General features: G+C 39.4%; 2 protein-coding genes across 3 annotated transcripts; one reads left to right on the plus strand and one right to left on the minus strand.

The window, feature by feature from the left end:
- The first annotated feature begins 8,315 nt into the window (after window positions 1–8,315).
- Window positions 8,316–13,934, plus strand: LOC132227235 (C-type lectin domain family 4 member E-like). 2 transcript variants are annotated; one of them, XM_059682117.1, is made up of 6 exons: window positions 8,317–8,548; window positions 9,407–9,499; window positions 10,112–10,198; window positions 11,151–11,302; window positions 12,070–12,185; window positions 13,606–13,934. In XM_059682117.1, exons 1-6 carry the CDS (start codon window positions 8,512–8,514, stop codon window positions 13,805–13,807), a joined length of 687 nt encoding a protein of 228 aa, XP_059538100.1. In that variant the 5' UTR covers window positions 8,317–8,511; the 3' UTR covers window positions 13,808–13,934. The 2 variants fall into 2 exon arrangements, with proteins under 2 accessions (XP_059538101.1, XP_059538100.1); XM_059682118.1 differs by lacking the exon at window positions 9,407–9,499 and having other exon boundaries at window positions 8,316–8,548.
- A 6,477-nt stretch (window positions 13,935–20,411) lies between these two features.
- Window positions 20,412–24,383, minus strand: LOC132226015 (C-type lectin domain family 4 member D-like). The gene is made up of 4 exons (XM_059680915.1): window positions 24,302–24,383; window positions 23,472–23,623; window positions 21,350–21,465; window positions 20,412–21,044 (listed from the first exon to the last, which is right to left on the minus strand). The coding sequence occupies exons 1-4, from the start codon at window positions 24,342–24,344 to the stop codon at window positions 20,897–20,899; spliced, it is 459 nt and encodes a 152-aa protein (XP_059536898.1). The 5' UTR covers window positions 24,345–24,383; the 3' UTR covers window positions 20,412–20,896.
- Window positions 24,384–24,637: the final 254 nt, after the last annotated feature.

Here is a 24,637-nt window from a genome sequence, read left to right on the forward strand (position 1 = left end):
CTTCCCCTTGCAGCTGTATCCCCGGTAACTGTGTGTGTTAAGCCAACCATGGTGTGGTTTCTGTGTATAAAGGCTGGCCTGGAACCAGGATCGGCACTGTCGTAGGAGAAAATGCCTGCGGCAGTCACTGGCCAGTTCAATAAATCCTCGCTTGCTGCTTAAGACCTAATTGGAATCGGTGGTCTTATTCTCGCGAACATTGGTCCACAACAACTGTAGCTGCCAAACCTTCATTATTTCTAAAATATTGCTCAACAATGAAAACGCATTGTTCTTTCATGTAGTGCTCCATTTTTAATAAGCCTGAACGGTCAGCTGTCCTGCTATCGTTTTTTTCTCTCTCGTTGGCAACACTTTACGGCACAAATGGCGTAAAATTCAAATCTTGCGTGAATTTTGGAACACCCTTTAATTCCCCAACACCTTTCTCCAAATGATTTCAAAATCCATTGATGATTCCTGCCCAGAGCAATTATTAAAATTTTAGGTTGAAGCAAAACCATGACTTTCTAATTCTGTCATTTCTTGCATATTTATTAGCTGGCATCCTTCCTTAAATAAGAACTCTCCTGCCTTGCCTCCTCACCTCCCCTATACTTTAGGTAATATTATGGACACATATATTCTGTTTTTATTGAATACTTTCTAATTCATTATTGGCTTTTTTAATGCTTAAATCTCCCTAAATTTGGCCAGTATCACTCCCTTCAAGCTGGCTTCTTTGTCCTTTGAACAAGTTTCCCCAGTCTTTGAACATTGCCTTGCTTTCTGAATATTGCACCCCAGCCAAGAGAGGGAGAGAGAAGGAGAGAGAGAGAGAGAGAGAAAGAGAGAGAGAGAGAGAAAGAGAGAGAGAGAGAGAGAGAGAGAGAGAAGACTAGGGTCACTTTGACCTCCCCTGTCTCAATCCTGGAATCAAAGATTTCTCCATGAACCTCTAGTTCATTTTATAAACTAGAAGTTCATAAAATGGTGCATAAGAGCCACTATCTAGGGATTAAGTGCCCTTGCCATCAGGGTATCACTGATCTTTTTTCTTTATTCTTTTTAAAACATATATTTTTATTTATTTCAGAGAGAAAGGGAGAGGGAGAGAGAGAGAAGAACATCAATGATGAGAGAGAATCATTGATTGACTGCCTCCTGCATGTCCCACACTGGGTATCGAGCCCACAATCTGGGCATGTGCCCTGACTGGGAATCGAACCATGACCTCCTGTTTTATGAGCCATGCAGGCTGGGCTTTTCTTTACTCTTAAGAGCTATTGACATTATTCTTTACCTACATTATTATATTTTACAAATTTTTTTCTCTCATTTTCTCATTTGCCTCTTGTTACAAATAGGAATAATGTTTTTATGTATGTTATGTGGTTTCTGAATTTTCAGTTGTAATTTGTCTAGTTAAGTTCTCAGACTTGCGTTATGTAAAACTTCACCTATGTTTTCTTCTTGCACAGGTATGGTTTAGTTTTACATTTAGATTTCTAATTCATTTGGGATTTATTCTTGTGAAGGACGTAGAGATCCAGTTTCACTGTTTTTCCAAATGGCTAGCTAGTTAGTTGTTCCAATTTCATTAGATTAAAACACCATTTTGACATGGCACATATATTTTTGTGTACTTGTATTAATTTCTGAATTTTGGTTTATTGCATTCAGCTGTATCTACTTTTGTGCCAGTACCATAGTGTTTTTTTTAATTAAATTTATTGGGGTGACACTGATTAATGAGATTAAGTAGGTTTCAAATGTACAATTCTATGATACATCATCTATATATTACATTGTGTTCCCACCACCCAAAGTCAAATTTTCTTCCATCACCATATATTTGACCACCTTTATCCTTTACTATACCTGCATCCTGCTTCCCTCTGTTAACCACAATACTGTTGTCTGTGTGTATGAGTTTTTGTTTGTTTTTCTTGTTTGTTCATTCATTGCTTTCAGTTTTATATCCCACATATGAGTGAAATATGGTTCTTAACTTTTTCTGTCTGACTTAGTTTGCTTAGCGTGATATTCCATGTATGGCAAAAACACAGTATTTCATCTTTTCTTATAGCTGAATAGTATTACATTGTATGTATGTACCACCTCATCTTTATCCAATCATCTATCAAAGGATACTTCAGTTGTTTACATGTTTTGGGGCACCATGAATAATGCTGCAATGAATATTTAATTTTGTCAAGAGCCTTAACTGAAGGAGATAAATAATATAATTTTCCCTATGATGAAAACCAAGAAATAGAGTGTGAGACAGTAAAAAAACATAAAATAAAGCTTAAGAGGTATAAGATAAGGCCATACATTATACATCCAACAGTAGAGTAGATAGAGGCTATGGGAAACAAAATATTTGAAAAAATAATTTCTGAGAATTTTCCAGAAATAATAAACATTAATCTCCTTATTTAGAAAGATCAAAATAGCCTGGCCAGTATATTTTTAAAAAGAAAAAGAAATCCACATTTGTTCATATTATTGTGAAATTGCTGCATTCCAAAGGAATAAAATCAAAAATGGAAATTTCATTATGCAACTGGCACTTGTAAGTTAAATACCATTTCATAATTTCAAAGTGACAAAATTAAAAGTCTGACAATGTTGGTGAAGATGTGAAGTAATAAGACCTTTTATAACGAGCTATTGAAAGTTCAATCTCTTACTAAAAAATTAGAGAATTATTTGATATTTCTTAATAAAGAGATATAGGCACACAAATTTCTCTTCTAGAGAAATGGCACACAGGTGCACCTGGAGATTTATATAAGGATGGAAGAAACAGCATTGTGTGCAATAGTAAAAAAATAGTTCAAATGTCTGATGTGAGGATAATTCACTAGTAATTTTTATATTCTTACATAGTGAGATAGAACATGCAGAAGTGGAAAAGAATGAAATACATCTATATCATGTACAACCACATACATAAATCTTTAAAAAAAAGGCTTAGGGAATACAGCAAATCACAGAAGACTGCAAACAATATAATACATTCATATGAAATTGAAAATAGTCAAAATGCAATAATATATTGTTTGGAGATGGAAAACTTTTTTTTAAGCAAGAAAATGAGACCTGCAGGGACCAAATGTACCTGGGAAAGAGCCCACAAGGAACTTCAAGTGTACTGATGTTTCTTATGCAATGTGGTCATAAAAGGGTGTAACAGAAACATAATTTATTGATAATATATTAACAATAAACAGATAATTTGTAAAATATTGTTAGGTGATGGGCCATTCTGCTATAACCCTGCATCAATTGGTGCACAGTCTACCCACTTACACTCCAATTCAACTTGTGAACATTTGCTTTGAAACATATTTCATGAATATTCACTTAAACACTTTGTTAGGCTCTCGCAAGCTCACATTTCTGCCATTTGTCTGTAATGTTTCTTGAGATATTCTATTGCTCCTGCCAATTCCATACATTATAGTTCTTGGAGCTCTAATATAATGATATACAACCCCAATAGAGAAAGATTTGCTCTAGAAAACATGCTTTATATAGGCATACTTGTGCTTCTCTTCCTTCCAGGTTTTTAAAACGAAGTTTCTCTTTTTAAGTGGTAGGTTTCCATGAATGAATGAATGAATAGAGTTTCAGAAACTTTGTAACACCATTTCCTCAACACAATCCTTTCCGTTCTCATCAGGTAATAAGTACAATTTGGTTTATTCACATCAGAGCAGATTCTAGGGGGATATCTGTTTCTTTTTCTGCTAATTTTATGATCATATAGAAGCAACTCAGTCCAATATGACCAAAGTGGTGAGCTGCATCTTCATTTTAGTTATAAATCTGTTTTCCTAGAGGAAGGAAAACCATAAGTGGTAGCTGAGAATTGAAGAATAAGCAAGGAGAGATTCTCCCTGCAGGTGACCGAGGAAGCACAGCTCTGCTGACACCCTGATTTTGGACTTCTGTCCTCCAGACTATGAGATGGTAAATTGCTGTTGCTGGCAGCAGGTCATGGTGGAAAATTCAAAATAAGATTATTGAAATAGGTTCAAATGTGTCAGCAATCCAATTTTGTAAATCCTTTTGTATTTTTTTAAACACAAAATTTGTAAAACCCACACCTAAGTTGTCCTATCTAATAAAAGAGAAAAATGGTAATTGGCGTACGACGATACACTTTTCATTGGCTAATCAGGGCTATATGCAAATTAACTGCCAACTATGATTGGCAGTTAACTGCCAACTATGATTGGCAGTTAACTGCCAACTAAGATTGGCAGTTAACTGCCAACAAGATGGCGGTTAATTTGCATATGTAGGCACAATACAGGGAGGTGAAAGGGAAAGCAGGAAGAAGCCCCCTGCCACTGACAGTGATCGGAAACCCAGGGGAGAGCTAAGAGCTGGGGGGCTGGGGCCCTGCCCCCCAGCCATGATCAGAGAATCAGGCGCCTTTGCCGCCCTGGCCAGTGATAGCAGGAAGTAGGGGTGGAGCCAGTGATGGGAGCTGGGCATGGTCGAAGCTGGCAGTCCCGGGAGCTAGGGATCCCTTGCCTGGGCCTAAAGCTGAGCCCACGATCGCGGGGCCACTGCAGCTGCGGGTCCCCGCTGCCCGGGCCGGACGCCTAGGCCAGAGGTGTTAGGCCTGGGCAGGGGCAGAGCCTGCAACCGCGGGGAGCTGGGGGTCCCCTGCCCAGGCCTGACACCTCTGCCAGAGGCCTCAGGCCTGGTCAAGGGGCCGATCCGGTGATTGGTGATCAGAGGGTGATGAGGGTCAACTCCTCTGGCCGAGGCATCAGGCCTGGGCGGGGGGCTGAGCCGGGGATTGGGGGGATATGATGGTCCCCTTGCTCAGGCCTGAAGCCCGGGTCAGAGGCGTCAGGCTTGGGCGGGGGGTGGAGCAAGCCATCAGAGGGAGATGGGGGTCCCCTGCCCAGGCATGATTCCTGGGCCAGAGGCCTCAGGCCTGGGCGGGGGCCAGAGCCAGTGATCAGGGGGAGATGGGGGTCCCCTGTCCAAGCCTACACCTCTGGCGGAGGCGTCAGGCCTGGGCAAGGGGCCGATCAGGCGATCGGAGGATGATGGGGGTCTATGCCTCTGGTGGAGGCGTCAGGCCTGGGCAAGGGGCCGATCAGGCGATCGGAGGGTGATGGGGGTCAACGCCTGAGGGCTCCCAGTATGTGAGAGGGGGCAGGCTGGGCTGGGGGACACTCCCCTCCCCACACACACCCAGTGCACGAATTTCGTGCACCGGGCCCCTAGTACTAACATAAAAAGTTTGGAAATAAGGAACATTTTATACTGAAACTCTCAGTCAATATGATGGCATCTCTGCTACCAAAATAGAGCAATACCTATTAAAAATAGCCAGTTTGGCACAGTACATAGAGCGTGGGTTCTCAGTCTGAAGGGTTGCAGGTTTGATTTTGGTTAAGGGTATACACCTCGGCTGCAAGCTAGATCTCTGGCCTTAGTCAGGGCACATGCAAGATGTAACCAATCAATCTGTCTCTCTCACATTGATGTATTTTCTTTCTCTCTCTATCTCTCCTCCTGCATTGCACTCTCTCTAAAAAAGAAAGAAAGAAAGAAAGAAGAAAGAAAGAAAGAAAGAAAGAAAGAAAGAAAGAAAGAAAGAAAGAAAGAAAGAAAGAAAGAAAGAAAAATATCCTCAGGTGAGGATTAACAACAACAACAACAAAATAAGCATCAAGCCTGGCTGGTGTTGCTCAGTGGTTGAGCATCAATCTATGAACTAGGACGTTACAGTTTGATTCTTGATCAGGGCACAAGCCTGAGATCTGGACTCGGTACCTAGTAGAGGTGTGCAGGAGGCAGCTTATCAATGATTCTCACTCATCATTTATGTTTCTGTCTCTCTCCCCCTCTCATTTATATAATTATTTATTAATATTGATTATTGCTGATTGATCATAATAAATAAATGACTGTAGCCCTGGCCAGTATAGCTCAGTGGATAGACTGTCGGCCTATGCACCAAAGGATCACCTCAGGTGAGGATTAACAAAAGAAAAAAAAAGACTAGTCATTGTGATTCATCATTTAATAATTCATAGAACTCATTCACTAAATAATTTCTCTCTTTTTACTGGTCAAAAGCCATTTGCTGATAATACACATATTAAATATGTTTATATTTTATAATATATGTGTATAATTTTTAAGCATTCTTTAATAAATCTATATAACTGTGAAATGGAGAATGCACAGGAAATTGACCAATGGATATAAATAATAAAAAGTCCCTTTGAAAACAAGGATATTTCCTAACATCTGAAAGTCATGAGTCATTGCATGAGGGGATTACCAAGATATATATATATAGAGAGAGAGAGAGAGAGAGAAATAACTCATGCCTCCTGACACTTGTGAATTTAAATCAAGTGAGTCCAGTTTGATCTTATGCTTAAGTATTGTTAACGAAGGAGATGAAACATTACTATATCTATTAACCTCCCAGAAAGCATATTCTAGTGTCTAGCTGAAATTGCTTCTTCTGACATTCAGATTCATTTCTCCTAATATATGCTACAATATAAAACAAGAATCCCCAAATAATTCAGAAAAAGAGCTGAACTACTTTCTGAGCCTTTAGTCTTTTAGAAGCTATGTTATGATGTAAGGAATTGAGCTGTTTCAAAGTAGTCAAAATACATGAGGCTGTTCAACTGAGGTGGAGCTATAAAATAGCCTAATACTTAACATTTTGATAAAAGGAATATAAATCTATAAATCTAGATTGTTTATTATATTTATTTTTAATTAAATTTATTAGGGTGACATTGGTTAATAAAATATATAGGTTTTGAGCATACAATTCTTTGACACATTATCTGCATATTAAATTGTGTATTTACCATGTAAAATCAAATCATCTTCCATCACCATATATTTGATTCCCTATACCACTTACCCTTTGTTTGCTGTTGTCTGTCTAAGAGTTTTCCTTTATTTGCTTTCCTTGTTTGTTCATTTGCTGCTTTCAGTTTTATTTTCCACATATGGGTGAAATCATATGGTTCTTGACTTTTTCTGTCTGACTTATTTCACTTCACATGATATTTTCAAGATCAATCATATTGTTATAGTAAATAGCATATTTTAAAAAAATATGTTTTTATTGATTTTTTAAAGAGAGGAAGGGAGAGGGCTAGAGAGAGAGAAACATTGATGAGAGAGAAACATCATTGATCAGCTGCCTCCTGCACGCCCCCGGCAGGGGACCGAACCCTGACCGGGAATCGAACCGGTAGCCTCTTGGTTCCTGGGACAATGCTCAACCGCTGAGCTACACCAGCCAGGCTATTTTACCTTTTCTTATGGCTGAGTAGTATTCCATTGTATATATGTACCACATCTTTTTCCAATCATCTATTGGGTGACACTTTGGCTGTTTCCATGTCTTGGCCATTGTGAATAATGCTGCAAAAAGCATAGGGGTACATATAACTTTGTGAATAAATGTTTCAAAAAACTTTAGTAGGTACCCAGAAAAGGGTGCTGGGTCATATGATTCCTCTATTCTTAATTTTTGAGGAACCTCCAAAATTGTTTTCCATAGTGGCTGTACCAATTTATAATCCCACCAGCAGTGAATGAGGGTTTATTTTTCTCCACAATCTTTTCAACACTTGTTATTACTTGTCTTGTTGATAATAGCCATTCAAATAGGTGTGAGGTGGTATCTCATTGTAGTTTTCATTTGTATTTCCCTAGTAGCTAGTGAAGTTGAGCATCTTTTCATATACCTGTTGACCATTAGTATGTCTTATTGGGAGAAGTGTCTCTCCAGGTCCTCTGCCCAATTTGTAATTGGTTTGTTTGTTCGGGTTTGAGTTGTATGAATTCTTTTTGTATTTTGGAAATTAATCCCCTGAGGGAGCTGTTCAAGAGCTTCAAATGAAGAATAAAGAAAAAAATGTAAGAGATACAAAGAAACTCACATTGCTACATTATAAATACTTACACTGTGTGCCCAGCTTTTTGCTAAGTGCTATAAAGAAATCTCTCTCCTTTTCAGTTAACAATTGTGTGGTAGTAAAGACCAAAAGTGAGACTGGGAATGCAAAGGTGGGCTCCACAAGTGTCAGGGAAACACTGAGGGATGAGTAAGGCCTGGAAGAAGGCAGAGAAATTTTATCCAACAAAAAGATTTCAAACAATATTTTTGAAGCCGCTCGGATTTCCCCAACGTCAGCCTACTTCTGTTCATACTTGCCATTTCATCATTTCCGCATTTTGTTGCTGACCAGAGTAAGGAGACTGACTTGTCCAATAAACTTCCTTGTCTGTCTTATGCAAGAAAGGAAATGGTGACTTGAACACACAGCCACCAAACAAATTAACATTCTTATGTCTTGGGGTTGAACTTCCTAAAATACAGATAAAGTGTTCATTCTTCAAGATTCCTTTTCCTTGAAAGTAACCAACAAAATACACTTGGACTCAGAAACTGAGGAGCGAGAGAGTGAGAGAGAGAGGAAGAGGGGGAGAGAAAAAGTGAAAGAGAAAAAAATGAATTCATCCAAATCACCAGCATCACAGAGCACAGGTAAAATTTGCAATTCTCCGTTTTCTTTCACAGATATGTCTTTTTGGAAGAGGTGGTAAATATGTTGAAGGACAGGACTGTAGAAAAGGCCACAGTAAAGCAAAAGAAGAGAGACAGAGAATGAAACAGAGGAAACATGGAAGAATGGTTAGAAGAGTACATGTTATACTGGGAAGGTCACTGGACTTGAGTTCAGGGCGGGCTACCAGCCTGCTATTTCTGCCCTCTCGGTATTCACTGTGTCCCATTGGGTAAGGCACTTCACTTCTCTGGAACTCACTTTCCTTGTGTGTAATATGTTGTTTGGGAAGGGCAGGGAGAGGAACTACTAGATGAATTTGATGTTTTATACGATTGCTTTACAAAGGACTTGGAAAATGAGGCACCAGAAAGAGGAGAGCAGGAGAGAGACAAGAAAAACAGAGGGGGAGAGGATGAGAGGGAACAAGGAAGAAAGATAAAGAATGAAAGGGGAAAATGGTGAGTGACTTAGGAAAGGAAAAATGGCACATCTGTCCAACTTCATGAATCCGTCTTAAAATTAGGAATGGATTACGCTAGTGGTTCTCAAAGTGTGGTCCCCAAACCACCACCACCACCAGCAGCAGAGGCAGCAGCTCCTGGGAAACTTGTTGGCTGCATGCCATCTCTAACTGAAGTCTTAACTCTGGGGGTTAACTTGTGTTGGAACCCTGTAATCTGTGTTTTAACACACCCTCCAAATGATTTTTACAAATACTGAAGTTTGAGAAGAGCTCAATATAGGCACTGCACGTGGAAGGAAGTACGTATGGTTGAATAAGAATTTATTATGCCTCTGGTTTAGGGAAGATGGGCCATATTTGTGTCTTTCTACAGAGAGCGGATGCGTCTCTTCCCAAGTGTTCTTATGGACTGTTGCTGGGATCTCCATCCAACTACTCAGTGCCTGTTTTATCACTCGATGTGTCTGTGAGTGCTGAAGGTCAAATGCAATCTTCCTGGGGAATATTAGGAGTAAATTCTTCCTTGCTGCCTGTGGGTTCTCTTCTCCCATTAAGAGTATTTCTATACTACCTTTCCCCTCTATTTATTTCCAGGTCATTCCTCAAATCAGAAGCACCAGCTAGTGTAGAACTGTTACCAAATTGCAGTGACCTCGGATGCATTTTTAATGATAGACATTTTTCATCTCCTTGGTAGACCTGAGTGCTTCCCTTGGTACCTCGGTCATTCACTAGTAGAGCCCCTTCTATGCGATACGAGCCTGAGGCATGAGAAATCACTTTTTGGAAGGAAGGGTAGAGAGGGTTAGACTTGGCATGAGAGAGAATGTTAACACATTTGTCTTCTCTTGGCCCGTGGGCCTGAACTAAAGTACATTTATTTTTATAAATTACCAAAACCATAACATGTAATGAATTCCCTCTTTTTGACCTAAATCTCAGTGCCTCTCCATGCAGAAGGAAAAGTAGATAGTAAGAAAATATAGTAATTGTTCGCAATTCTGTTATAAATACAAAAATAATAAAATTTATTTTATGAAAAGAGTAATAAATATTAACTGTGCCCCTGTCCTTACAGTGACATATCACATCTTTCAACTCTGTGATGAGAAAAAGGATCAGCCATATGAGTTCATAGAATTCAACTGCTACAATGATGGATCAGGTATAATATTCCTCAAATTTGAACATAAAATTTACATATCAATATTTGTTGGCCTCTAGATTGATTTTGGGATAAATAACGTAGTTTGAGTAGGTCCTGTTTTTCAGAAACAAAATGTAAAATCTTGCCTGTACTGTAATAGAAGGATAAGGAATGGTTAAGAAGACAGGAAATCTTGGGGACATTATAGCAAACTTTTAGAATAAATTTGAGGTATATATCTGAACACTAAATCTAGAGGTGAACAGTGTTATCCCCAGGAATACACTTATTAATATTGTTATTATTATTATTATTATTATTATTCACCTCCTTCCAAATGAAGTAAAGAAAAAAATGTGTAGCATAGAGAATTTTGAAACAGCTCAGAAATATACTTTGTACGCTCTTCCACATAGTTTCCAAGTCTTAGAAAAATGCCATATGACACTAGAAAATGACTTCTTTCTTTGGGCTATAATTTCCTCACTATTAAATTAAGAGAGACTGGGCTAATTATTTTTTAATAAATTAAAAGGCTTCAATTCTATAATTGTAAGAACCAGTTTGGAGATTTCGTTGAGTGTACATTATTTGGGCAACATGAGAGATGGTTGCTTCGAGGTCAGTTTGATAAAATGCATCACAACTTTCTCTGACCTTGGCAAGTCTAAGAACAGCTAACAGGGCCCTATATCAATAGCATAACTAAGATAGATAGTATATATTATATATGGTTTATCTAGAAAATAAGGATTGTGTCTCAAAAGACAAGGATATTTATGGTTGTTTGTGTTTATTGACATAGGAATTATTAAAGTCTTAGATAGTAAGAAGGGGGGGAGGGGGAGGTTGTTTCCAAGAGGTTCCAAGGCCTCTAACTATAAATGGTAGACTTCATAGGGCCTGATGAAACTTTCTGTTTTCTTAATTAGTTCATATAGGATATTCATGGAAACTTCTCTCCTCCTAGGTTCAGTCAAGAATTGCTGTCCATTGGGCTGGGTACATTCTCAATCTAGCTGCTACTTTTTTTCTACTAACACCAGAAGCTGGTCAGAAAGTGTGAAAAACTGCTCCAGCATGGGAGCTCATCTGGTGGTTATCAACTCAGAGGAGGAACAGGTAGTTCAAGTACAGACTCCCCGAGTGTCAGTGTAGCATTCCCCACATGATCTATCCCTTTTTCCATACATGTGTATGGTGTGTGGACCACAATTAACATTTTTAAATGAACATACTAAAATGCATGTTTTTCTTACTATTTCTGTAAGTCAATGCCTAATCTAATTTATTTTCATTTCTAGGAAAGCCTAAAGTAAAAAAGAAATTTCCATGTTTAGTTCCTTAGCAAGGCAGGAAAAAAAGGAGTGGGGTCCCTTTTAGAATGACCATTATGTTTATAAATCTATTTGAATGAGACAAAGCAAATAGAATCCATTACCATTAAGTTGTGATTAATACTGCTTTGTGTTAATCTCTGCAGTAGATTTGGCTGTAAATCACAGTAGATACACTTTGAATTATTGAGAACCTCCTTTGTTGAAGATTCTTTTTTGTTGGTTTAATTGTATATTATGTATAGTTTTACCACAATTTTAAAAAATCAGAAGATAATCCTCTATGATCTCAACATAGGTTGTCCCCAAAAGATGTACACATACTTTATATAGGCAGTGTTTATTAAAATACATTTCATGTTCAAAAGGTAATAGAAATGATCTGTTAGAGTGCGTGTACATTTTGGGACAACATCCTGTGTTTTAGGGCCATGTGTCTATCATCTTTATTCTAGGTACTACTTTATATCTTTAAATAACAATTACCTTCAACATTTGTTTAGAATTGAAATAATTGATTTCCTTTTTTTTTTGACTATGTATCTTCCATAGAAATTCCTTTTCCATGCAAAACCTAAAGGTAAAGAGTTTTATATTGGACTAACGGATCAGGTGGTTGACGGTCAGTGGAAATGGGTAGATGGCACACCTTTCACGGAGTCACTGAGGTAATTAACTTCTTTCTTGTAGGAGAATTTAACACAACCCTAAATCCTAGTTAGCCCATTCTGGAGGCGAGTTCTCAGAACCTCCTTCTGTTCCATGAAGTATATTCAGGGCCATCCTGTTGCTCTAGTTTCCTAAGATTATCTCAAATATAAAGGTGAGTCGATAAACATGAAGAAGTGAGCAGCCCTGGCCTGTGTGGCTCAGTTGATTGAGTGTCGCCCCGTGCACCACAGGGTCACCGATTCAATTTCCAGTCAGGGCACATGCCCAGTTGTGGGCTCACTCCTCAGTAGGGGGCGTGCAGGAGTAAGCTGATCCAATGGCCCTCTCCCTCCTTCTCCTTCTCTCTCTAAAATCAATAAAATAAATACATGAATAAAAAGAACGAAAGAAAAAAAAGAGGAGTAGAATTAGATACTAACACTTTGGAAATACATCAGGGACAAAGTGTGGAATTCATAGTTTTATGCTCCTAAACTATAATAAATGAGACAAAAATAGTAATTTGAAAAAGACAGAAGATTCTTATGGAGTAAACATCTCTTTTCTCCTTCGTAATGGCTTTACAGAAGTAGAGCACAGCATTTGGAGTTTTCAAAGTTTTAATCTTTATCTCATTTAACCTAGGTTATGTCTTTCTGAGATACATCCATATTATGCCTTTCACTTAGCATTTGAGGGAACTAAGATTGGAGGGGCTTCAGTCAGTTCTGAGAGTATAGCCCACATGTTCTGGTACTTTTAAAAGTTCTTCACTGCCCTAACTCGTTTGGCTCAGTGGACAGAGCGTCAGCCTGCAGATTCAAGGATCCCAGGTTCGATTCCGGTCAAGGGCATGTACCTTGGTGGTGGGCACATACCCAGTAGGGAGTGTGCAGGAGGCAGCTGATTGATGTTTCTCTCTCATCGATGTTTCTAACTCTCTATCCCTCTCCCTTCCTCTCTGTAAAAAGCCAGTAAAATATATATTTTTTAAAAATTGCTTCACTACTACACTGTAACACCATTGAAGTATGCACCAAAATTAATACAAATTTTGTGTAGACTAAAGGGAATCAAATGGGAGATGACATATGAGTGTAAAGAAAATAAATTCACCAGGACATCAATTATTCCTATAACCTCTCATCCCAGGTCTAGTCTGTGAGGGAGCATGACAGAATGGAAGGAAGGCAGAAAGATCCCGTTCAGCTTCACTACTGACAAACTCTATGACTTAGACAGATGGGTTAGCTTTTCTGAAACCCCTTTTCTTCATCAGTAAAATAGAGATTATAATTCCTACCTCACAAAATTGTTGTGAAGTTAAATAACACAAATGTAGCTTGTCTGGTATAGTAGGTCACGTTATCTCTTGTTACTGGAATTTAAGATCTCCCATGGGATTTTTTGTGTTTTGTGTGTGTGTATGTTTTTCAGCTTCTGGGATGCAGGGGAGCCCAACAACTTACTAACAGTGGAGGACTGCGTCAGCATAAGAGACTCTAGAAATTCTCGGCAAAATTGGAATGATAGGGCCTGTTTCTTAAATGTGTTTTGGATTTGTGAAATGCCAGATAAAAAGATTTTGGACGAAGAGAAGTCTTCAAGAACAGAAGGCACACCTTTAATGTATTCGTGAGGAGGACCAAGAACATGAACACAGCCACAACTCCACAACACGAGAAACGTGTGCACTGTACTTCAGAAGGGCTCCACAAGTGTTTGCTGATTTGATGTGAATAAAAATAAATATTTTTGAATGTTACAATTCATGATACTGACTGAAGCGCATTTTTCTCTATATGAGTCTCTCAGGTCTTTTCAGAATTTACCAAGCAATCTCTAGGAAATACTGTAAGAGGAAAAGCATGTCCCTTTTGGTACATCTGCTTCATATGTGAGAAATTATAGGAGGATACAGGGACAAAGCCCTGGCCGCTGTGACTCGGGTGGTTGGAGTGTTGTTCCATGCACGGAAGAGTCCCAGTCGGGTTCCTGGTCAGGGCACATGCCTGGATTGTGGGCTCAGTCCCCAGTGGAGGGTGCAGGAGGCAGCCAATTGATGTCTCTCTCATTGATGTTTCTCCCTCTTTCTCTCTTTCAAATCAATAAAAACATATTTAGAAAAAATAAATAAAAGTGAAAAAAATCACATATCCTTGGGTGAGGATTAAGAAGATTTCTTTGGAACACTATGTGTCTGTCTGTATCTATTTATCTGTCTATATCTATATCTATGTCTATATCTATGTCTATGTCTATGTCTATCTGTATCTCTTTATATATCTATCTACATCTATATCTGTGTCTCCCCTTATTCATGGTTTTGCTTTGAATGTTTTCAATTACCTACAGTCAACTGTTGTCCAAAAATATTAAATGGAAAATTCTAAAACAATTCATATGTTTTATTTTTTTGAAGTCCCATTATTAAGTGAGTAACCCATTCACATGATTCAAAATCCAAATGTAAAAGAGCATATAAAGTAAAAATTCCCCCCCTTTCCTCTACTCCCCATTCTTCCTCCACAGTCCCCAGCCACCCAGTTCCCTTCATGGAGGCAATTAATGTCCCTACTTTCTTACCTATGTCTATACTGTCATACTTTAAAAAGAATATATCCAAGAGCTAAATTCCAAGGAGGTGGAAGAGGTATAAGGTATAAATGGTGATGGGGAAAAGAAGAAAAAGAAAATAGCCAGTGTTTGCTGAGGATGTAGGGAAACAATTCATAAGTTTTAAATTGCTCACTGTTCTGAGCAGCATAATAACAATCTTGCGCCAACCCACTCTGCTCAGGACCTGAATCACCCCTTTGTCCAGAGTCCGGCCTCCACACTGCATACCCTACCTGCCCATTAGTCACTGTCTCATTATCAAATCAGCTGTTGTGGTATTGTGTGGCTTGTGTTCAAATAACCTTAATTTTACTTAATAATGGCCTCAAAGGGCAAGGTGGCAGTTCAAATATGGCAATAGAAGCTGTAAAATGTTTTCTTTTAGTAAAAAGGAAGAGTTTATAAGTAAAAACATAATACACTCACACACACTCACACACACACAATCACACTCAGAAAAGAATCATACAGCAGAATTTACCAAATCGTACAGTAGATGATACTTTTAAAATAGTACATTCAACTTTACTTAAATTTAACAAATAACAAATAGAAGTGAAATTAGAGAATTCTGAAACTTCAAGAATATTTTAGGCTTTATAAGTTAGCACAAGAATTATTTCCTGAAGATACCTCTGAAGTAAATAAAAATTATAAAGAATCATATAAAATATTCTTCTTGCTCATCTCTTTTCTCTTTTTCCCAATCCCATTTTTCCTTCTTAACGATGCAGTACTATAGTCATTCATCAGGTGGTGCAGAGCAAGGTAGCTTTTACATATGCAAACATGTATGTATAGGAGTGAGGTTGGGGGAAAGGGTGCATACTAGTACTACCCCCACGGGGAGTTAGACCCTGACTGGGTGCATCTGTGTAAGGGAAAGGGTGGGGGCAGGAAAGGTAGTAAGGGTGTGGGTGGACCTATTGGATTCCAGAGACCATCTGGTAAAGTGATAGGTTGGTCCAAAATGTGGAAGCCTGAGCTAATTTGAGTATCATGGGTGTCTGAGCCCAAGTAGGAGGACCAACTGGAGGAGTCACAGGGCACACTGAGGGGTGAGGAACATCACACAGTCAAGCCCTAGCAGGTTGGCTTACAGGTCTTGCAATTAAGTTTTGTCCATAAAACTTGCACATTTGATCATTTATTCCTGTGTATCTTATAGTTATACGAGAGGCCTGGTGCATGAAATTAGTGCATGAGGAGCGGGGCCCCTCAGCCCAGCCTGCACCCTCTCCAATCCAGGACCCCGTGGGGGATGTCTGACTGCCGGTTCAGGGCCAATCCCGGGTCACTCCTAACTGCCCCCCCTGCCGGCCTGGTCACCCCACACAGCCTGCTGTTCAGTTGTCCATTTGGTTGTTTTGGTCGTGACAGCCCCTGGCTTTTTACATATTAGGATAGCTGTTGTAAGTGTAATGTTTTACATAAAAATACATTTTCTTTATTTTGCAGGTACTATATAGTAATATTGTTGATCTTTATATATTGATCATTTGTTCTGAAACTTTGCTAAACTCCACTATTATTTTTTAACACTTTAGCTATAGATTCCCTTGTATTTTCTATGTAGCTAATTATATCATCTATGTACTTAGCTATCCAGGACTGTAGTCACTGAACATTGAGCACTAGTCCTAGTTGAGATATACTGGGAAGTGTAAAATATACACCAGATTTTGGATGACTAAATTGGAAAGAAATGTAAAATATATCACTAATAATTTAATATTTATTACATGCTAAAATGATAATATTTTGGATACAATGGTTTAAATAAATAAATTATTTGAATACTTTTTTGATGTGGTTATTGAAAAATTTAAGCATATGTAACTCACATTTTTGGCTTGCTTTATACTCCTTTGAATAGTCTGGTCTGCAAATAACTTTCTGCCAGTCACATATTATCATGGGGAAAATAATCCTCTTGGAATCCTGATCTAGGATTGCTCTCAGATATGTTCCACAATCATCATTATTTTTTATTTTTAAATAAATCCTTATTGTTGAAAGTATTACATATGTCCCTTTTCTCCCGCATTGCCCTCTCCCACCCCACTTCCCATCAAGCCTTCACGACCCTATTGTCTGTGTCTTTGGGTTATGCATATACCCATATGAGTTCATTGGTTGATCTCTCCCCCCTCTACCTTCACCTGCCTTCCCTCTGAGGCTTGACAATCTGTTCCATATTTCTATGTCTCTGAGTCTATTTTTGTTCATTAATTTATGTTGCTCACTAGACTCCACATATGAGTGAGATCATGTGATACTTATCTTTCTCTGACTGGCTTCTTTCACTGAGCATAATGCTCTCTAGGTACATCCATGCTGTTGCAAATGATAGTTCTTTCTTCTTATAGCTGTGTAGTATTCCATTGTATAGATGTGTTACAGTCTCTAATCCACTCATCTGCTGATGAACACTCAGGCTGTTTCCAAATGTTAGCTATTGTAAATTGCTCTGCTATGAACATAGGAGTGCATGTGTTTTTTCAGATAGGTGTTTCTGAATTCTTGGGATATATTCCTAGAAGTGGGATCACTAGGTCAAATGGGAGTTACATTTTTAATTTTTTGAGAAAACTCCAAACTGTTTTCCACAGAGGCTGCACTAGTTTGCATTCCCACCATCATTGTACTAGGGTTCCCTTTTCTCCACATCCTCACCACTTGTCATTTTTTGATTTGTTAATGATAGCCATTCTAACAGGTGTAAGGTGGCACCTCATTGTCATTTTAATACGTGTCTCTCAGATGATTAGTGACTTTGAGCATTTTTTCATATGCCATTTTGCCTTCTGTATGTCTATTTTTGAGAAGTGTCTATTTAGGTCCTGTGCCCATTTTTTAATTGGATTGTTTATCTTCCTTTTGTTCAGTTGTATGAGTTCCCTGTAGATTTTGGAGGTTAACCCCTGATCAGATGTATCATTGGCAAATATGTTCTCCCATGGAGTGGGCTCCCTTGTTATTTTTTTATGGTTTCTTTTGCTGTCCAGAACCTCTTTATTTTGATGTAGTCCCATTGGTTTCTTTCTCCTTAATTTCCATTATCCTAGGAGATGTATCCATAAACATATTGCTGTGAGAGATGTCTGAGATTTTGCTGCCAATGGTTTCTTCTAGGATTTTTATGGTTTCACATCTTACATTTAAGTCTTATCCATTTTGAGTTAATTTTTGTGTATGGTGTAAGTTGGTGGTCTGACTTCACTTTTTTGCATGTATCTGACCAATTTTCCCAACACCACTTATTGAAGAGGCTGTCTTGACTCCATTGTATTCTCTTGTGTCCTTTGTCAAAATTTAATTGAGCATAATGACTTGAGTCAGTTTCTGGTTTCTCTGTTCTGTTCCATTGGTCTACATGCCTGTTCTTGTGCCAGTTTCAGGCTGTTTTGAGTACAGTGGCTTTGTGGTATAAAGGCAACAAATTGGAAAGGAGGAAGTAAAACTTTCACTATTCATAGATGACATAATACTGTACGTAGAAAACCCTAAATTCTCCATCAGAAAACTACTAGATTTAATAAATGAATTCAGCAGAACATCCAAAAAAGAGAGAGCAGAAGATATACACAAGTAGAAGAATATGCCGTATTCATGGATTGGTAGAATCAACATCATTAAAATGGCCATAGTACCGAAAACAATCTATAGGTTCAATGCAATCCCTATCAAAATACCAAAGGCTTATTTCACAGACCCAGGACAAATATTCTGGAAATTTATATGGAGTCAAAAAAGACCCTGAATAGCCACAGCAACCTTGAGAAAGAAGAACAAAGTTGGTGGGATCACAATACCAGATATCATGTTATACCAAAACCATTACTTTGTTGATTTTTATTACATAAGAAACTTTTTTTTGTCATTTTAAGACTATTTCAAATTATGATACATCAATACAATAAAACACTATTTACTTATAAGCAACAAGGTATAAAACAGTTTCCAAGGTATATTGTTAAGTAAAAAATGCAAGATGTTTAAGACTATGTAGATAACGTTTCCATTAGTGTAAAACATTGTGGGTTATATGTCTACATATGTTATATAACACATAAACATACATTGAAATATAGAAACTGACCATGTAGTTACTCAGAAGAAGCGTTTAGAAGACTGGAGTTCAGGGTGGAAGAGAGATTTATTTTATACTTTTATTAATGTTTTTACTATTTGCCTTTTAAAATATTTACATTACTTTTTTGAAGATAAAAACAGTATTTAAATTTCTTTGTGTTTCAAACTTCTAGGACTACCACAGCGTATTAAACTAATTAGCATTTATTTTTATGACATTACTATCAGTTGTGTCAAAGAAATTTTGGTGAATAGAAAAGATGTCATGAGTGTTGAGAACAGAATGAAAGGGACTAAGGTTGGAATCAGCGGTGCCAATTAGAAGGCTGTTGCAATTATCCAGTTAAGGAGATGGTGGCCTTGTCTTTGGTGGCAGCCATGGAAGTAAGGAAAAATGATGTACACATAGATGTATAAAATCACAGAGAGGTCCTAGCTGGTTTGGCTCAGTGGATAGAACGTCAGCCTGCGGACTGAAGGGTCTCAGGTTCGTTTCCAGCCAAGGGCACATACCTGGGTTGCAGGATTTATCCTCAGTGGGGGATGTGCCCTGAAGGGTGTCCCAGATCAGGATGGGGGTCCCCACTGGGGTGCCTGGCCAGCCTGGATGAGGGGATGATGGCTGTTTGCAGCTTGTCACACCCCCTTCAGGGCGGGGGTCCCCACTGGGCTGCCTGGCCAGTCTGGGTGAGAGGCTGAGGGCCGTTTTCAGGCTGGCGGGTGAGTGAAGCTCCCAACCTATCCTTTTTTCTTTTTCTTTTTTATTCTGGAATTTATTTACTTTCTATGGCTGTCACTGGAGCTGAGAGCCGGCTCCAGCTTGAGGCCTCGGCTGCTGAAAGCAAGGATCTGGGTTTGTTTGGGTTCTACAATTATAACATTGTTTCGGTCCTGCTCGCTCCAGCTCTGACAGCTGAAAGCAGGATTCTGGTTTTATTTAGCTTCTATAATTGCAACAATGTTTCTTAAACCGCAAGCTCAGAGGCTGGTAAGGCAGGCGGGGAACGTTGGCTTCCTCCATCACTGGAGCAAGCAAGTCTCCTGTTCGCTTCAAGCTGCCTGGCTGCTGGCCGCCATCTTGGTTGGCAGTTATTTGCATATCGCCCTGATTAGCCGATGGGAAAGGTAGTGGAGGTATGGTTAATTACCATGTTTCTCTATTATTAGATAGGACTAGAGGCCCTGTGCATGAAAACTTGTGCACCCTCTCACAGTCCAGGAGTCCTCATGGGATGTCCTACTGACGGCTCCTGGGAGGAGCTGGCCTAAGCCGCAGTCTGGCCTCCCTCTGCGGGCAGTGATTGGCCCAGCTGATCAGGGGATGGCATCGCCCCCATCACCCTGCCATTGCCACCTGGCCTCCCTCTGTGGGAGGCAACCGAATGGGCGGATCAGGGGATGGTGCCAGCCCCCTCCATTGCCCCTCTGCTGCCACTGGTTGCCACCCCCCCATCGCCGTTCCCTCCCTCTGCCCACTGGCACGAGCCTTGGCTGGCCTGGCGCCTCCTGCTCGCCAGCCCCGTCCCCCATTGACTGGTCATTTCACTGTTTGATTGGTTTGCATATTATGCTTTTTAATATATAGGATATTCATTTCAGGTGTACAATATAGTGATTCAACATTTTTATGTCTTACAATGTGAATATTTCACTAAATTTTAAGAGTTAAGATTTGGGGTAGAGGAAAAATAACTAAAGCATTGCATCATTTAAGCCATTTTGCTAAATGTGTAATAAATGTACACCAATTGCATTTCAAAGAATAAATTCTTTGAAATACTATCAAGAAAGCAAAATTAATGAAAACTGATTTTCATAGAAGAGATTATTCCTTCCACTAAAGCACTACACAAAAACACATTATCTTGAATGAATTGAAAAAATAAGTCCCATCGTGACTGAAAATGTTCTATGATCTAGTATGTTTTCTCTATTCCAGTGGTGCATGTACATTCTTCCCTAGGCTCGTGGGTTCTTCTTTTCTGTCCTCATCACAAGAACCTCTTCATAACTTTCAGGTGAGTATTCTTCCAGGTTTCTTACAAATCCTACTTGCCTCAAAGTTACAAGAAAGATTACTCCAGGCCCATTTGTTTTGGTCATTAACAAGGACAACACAATTTTCCTTCTGATGATTATTGGGTTCACCCTTATGCCAGAATCTGAAATGAAAAAAAGTATATGTATTACACACACACACACACACACACACACACACACACACACGGTGCGTGCCAGGGGACTATGCAGAGAAAATGACCCTAAATGCCCTTAAGTGAGAAATTTAGAGCTGCCCTGCCCTGCCCAATAAAAGTGTAGTAGTAGTTTACTAGTATAAAGGTTACACAACACTTGGTGCTGAGTAAGCACTTTTACACTGGTATGCTCCACCCCAAAATGAATTCTGCTTGCTACCTTCTTCCCATCTTTGCCTATAAAACTCTTTCATCCCAGTCAATATACTCACTCCATATGTGGGTTAAATGGCGTCCTGTTCACCCATTGCCAGAGGCCTTCAGGATTCTCATATGAAAGTCCCAGGAAATATGAAAATCGTCTATCCAAAAATTGAGTAATAAAGTTCTGTATAAAAAAAATTGTAAATTCTTATAAATTTATTTGCACTTATCATGTGATAGATGATAGGAAAAGAGGAAAGAGGTTGAATAGATTACAAGTTAAGCAAAAAGGGTTGGCACCAGATGGATCTGTTTTCATATCCTGCCTCTGCTGTTTACTATGTAATGTTAGAAAGTGCTTGATTCTCACCAAACCCTAGTTTTCTTATCTTCAAAAGAGACAATTCCACTGCTATACTGAGTTATTTTGAAGATTAACTGAGATCTACTTAACAACTACTTAGCAAATGTTTAATAGGATCAGATTATCAGGAACTTTTGTTTTTAAATTTTCCCTCTTTAATTGTTTGTATATTTTATTAAATCCCATTTTATTCAAAGAGTCTGCCTATAGATTGCAAAGCCATGAAAACAGAATTCTCCAGGAAATCCTTCTGATCAGCAAAAGGGTAGAATGTGAGTTATGGTACATATATAGAAATATATTACATAAGAAAATACATTTCAATTTTTACATTAAGATTTTTTTTTTTAAACTAGAGGCCTGGTGCACAAAATTTGTGCGGGGGGGGGGGGGGCGGGGGAGGGGTAGGTATCCCTCAGTCCAGCCGGCACCCTCTCCAAACTGGAACCCCTTGGGGGATGTCCAACTGCCAGTATAGGCCCGATTGCTGTGGCCTAAACAGGGACCAGGCCTAAACCAGCAGTCGGACATCCCTCTCACAATCTGGGACTGCTATCTCCCAACCACTTGCCTGACTGCCTGCCTGCCTGATTGCCCCTAACCACTTCTGCCTGCCAGCCTGATCACCCCCTAATCACTCCCCTGCCAGCCTGATCAATGCCTAACTGCTCCCCTGCTGGCCCAATGCCCCCACCTGCCCTTTCCTGCTGACCTCGTCACCACCAAATGCTCTCCCCTGCCAGCCTGGTTGCCCCCAACTGCCCTCCCTTGCTGGCCTGATTGCCCCCAACTGCCCTCCCCTGCCAGCCCGATTGCCCCCAACTGGCTTCCCCTTGCCAGCCCGGTCGCCCCAACTGCCCTCCCCTGCCAGCCTGGTTGCCCCCAACTGCCCTCCCCTGCTGACCTGATTGGCCACAACTGCCCTCCCCTGATGGCCACACGGGGGCAGCCATCTTTGACCACATGGGAGTGGCCATCTTGTGCAAGGGTGTGATGGTCAATTTGCATATTACTTCTTTATTATATAAGATTACAACCATACATCTGAATTATTGTTTCTATGCTTTATCCTTTAGCTCTTTTAGTGTCAATTAACCATTCATTTATTTATTTATTATGACAGTTATTAAGACATAGGCAGAGTGCCTAGCACTGTGCAGGACATTAGTGATACAAAGATGAGTAAGGCATGGCCTCAGCCTTCTACAAAGTAGAAATCATTGGAAGAAATGGAGTATTAAACAGACAATTGCAGGACACTAAAGTAAGTGCCATGATCACACAATGCACAAAGTACCATAAAACACCTTCAACTTAGAATAGGGAGGGTGGAGTAGGGAAGATGGTCAGGGTAGTTTTCTCTAGGAAATACTACATGAATGACATCTGGAAAGATCCAAAGAAGTTGGTCATATTAAGAAAATAATAGAGGACCCAGTCAGTGTGGTTCAGTGGTTGAGCATCGACCCATGCACCAAGAAGTCACTGGTTCAATTCTCAGTCAGGGCACATGCCCAGGTTGCAGGCAGGCTCCATGCCTGGTGGGAGCTGTGCAGGAGGCAGTAGATCAATGTTCTCTCTCTCTCTCTCTCTCACTCTCTCTCTCTCTCTCTCTCCCCCCCCTCTCCCTTCCTCTTTCTCTAAAAATAAACACACACACACACACACACACACACACACACACAGTAAGGGAGGAAGAAAAGGCTTTCCAGGCACATGGAACAGATGAAGCAAAGGCAAAGAAGCATGGTAGAGCAGACAAAGTCCTCTCTCTCCGCTAAGAGATTCAAAGCATCAGAGAAACTGACGGGAGCCTCCCAACATACCTGCTCAGCTTCTGTGCTGATGGTGACCAGGTGGGCCCCTAGCCCTGTACAGTTCCTTCCACTCTCCACCCATGTCTTGTTGTCATGAAAAGGAAAATAGCAGCTGGACTGGAAGGCTCTCCAGCCAATAGGACAGCAATTCCAGGTGTCCCCTCATGAGAATATTGAAATAGAAATTAGTTACAAAGGAGCATTCATCTATACCAGATTGCATAACTATTCTACTATCTAGTGTCCAGTTACCATTTATGGGAATAATATCAAGGTTACCAAAATCATTTTCTTTGCCTTTCAAAAAATATTCCTAATTACATTTCAAAATATCTTCTAAACAAGAGTATTAAAATCATGTATTAACAATAAGAAAATTACAACATATTCTCTTATCAGGGATGATCAATTTTCAATATCCCTGCATCTATTTGCATTTATTTTTAAAGTGTTTTCATAACAAAGCGTTTTGCAGGACATTTTATCTAACGGGTGTGAAGAACCTACTAAAACTCTCAAGCGTTTCCTCATTCTTCAAAATGAGACTTTATAAATTCCAGAATAATAAAAGCGATAAAGACGTGAGTCGGAGGAAACAGTCCTTATGCTATGTCTGAATCAAAAGATATGGAATTAAATTATACATTCTCCAGTTATTTGATGACAGTCATGAGAAATAGTTCTATCTCAATTACTGGTATGCACTCTTGTGCCATATTCTCAATTATGTTACTTTAATCTCTCCTGGTTGACTACAGATCTACTCTAAATCCGATTGTGAATTTTAATGGAAGTGGAAATGAGAAAGAAATTCTCTTAGGTGTCTCTGCCACCTGTACCTTTCAGGCCTGATTTTTCCTCGATGCATGTCAGCTTGGACATTCCAGTGCTGCTTTTCTTACAGCGTAGAAAGTTGGTGTGGGTCACTGCCACGGAGAAAAAAAAGTTCGTTTCCTTTCCCTATATAATCACTTAATTTGGGAAATGGGAGCTGACTGCTCTAACCTTTCTCTTATCCTAATAGTTAGGGCCCTCACATTCTCTTTTTTTCCCTTTGCAGTTCCTCTGTTGTAGCTCCAAGTGAATTGGTTGAAAGATATTGTTGAAATTAATATTTTTATTATCATACTAGAAGCCTGTTGCATGAATTCATGCATGGGGGCGGGGGGTGTCCC

This window comes from Myotis daubentonii, chromosome 2, assembly GCF_963259705.1.
Source record: "Myotis daubentonii chromosome 2, mMyoDau2.1, whole genome shotgun sequence".
Taxonomy (NCBI): Eukaryota; Metazoa; Chordata; class Mammalia; order Chiroptera; family Vespertilionidae; genus Myotis; species Myotis daubentonii.

Excerpts from the sequence above, each read along its gene's own strand:
- LOC132226015 (XM_059680915.1), bottom strand. The coding sequence starts at position 24,344 with ATGTCCAAGCTGACATGCATCGAGGAAAAATCAGGCCTGAAAG. Across the intron at positions 23,624-24,301 it reads GGAAAAATCAGGCCTGAAAG|GGGACACCTGGAATTGCTGT; the intron begins GTACAGGTGGCA and ends TATTCTCATGAG. Across the intron at positions 21,045-21,349 it reads CCATTTAACCCACATATGGA|ATTCTGGCATAAGGGTGAAC; the intron begins GTGAGTATATTG and ends TTTTCATTTCAG.
- LOC132227235 (XM_059682117.1), top strand. The coding sequence starts at position 8,512 with ATGAATTCATCCAAATCACCAGCATCACAGAGCACAG. Across the intron at positions 9,500-10,111 it reads TTTTATCACTCGATGTGTCT|TGACATATCACATCTTTCAA; the intron begins GTGAGTGCTGAA and ends CTGTCCTTACAG. Across the intron at positions 11,303-12,069 it reads TCAACTCAGAGGAGGAACAG|AAATTCCTTTTCCATGCAAA; the intron begins GTAGTTCAAGTA and ends TATCTTCCATAG.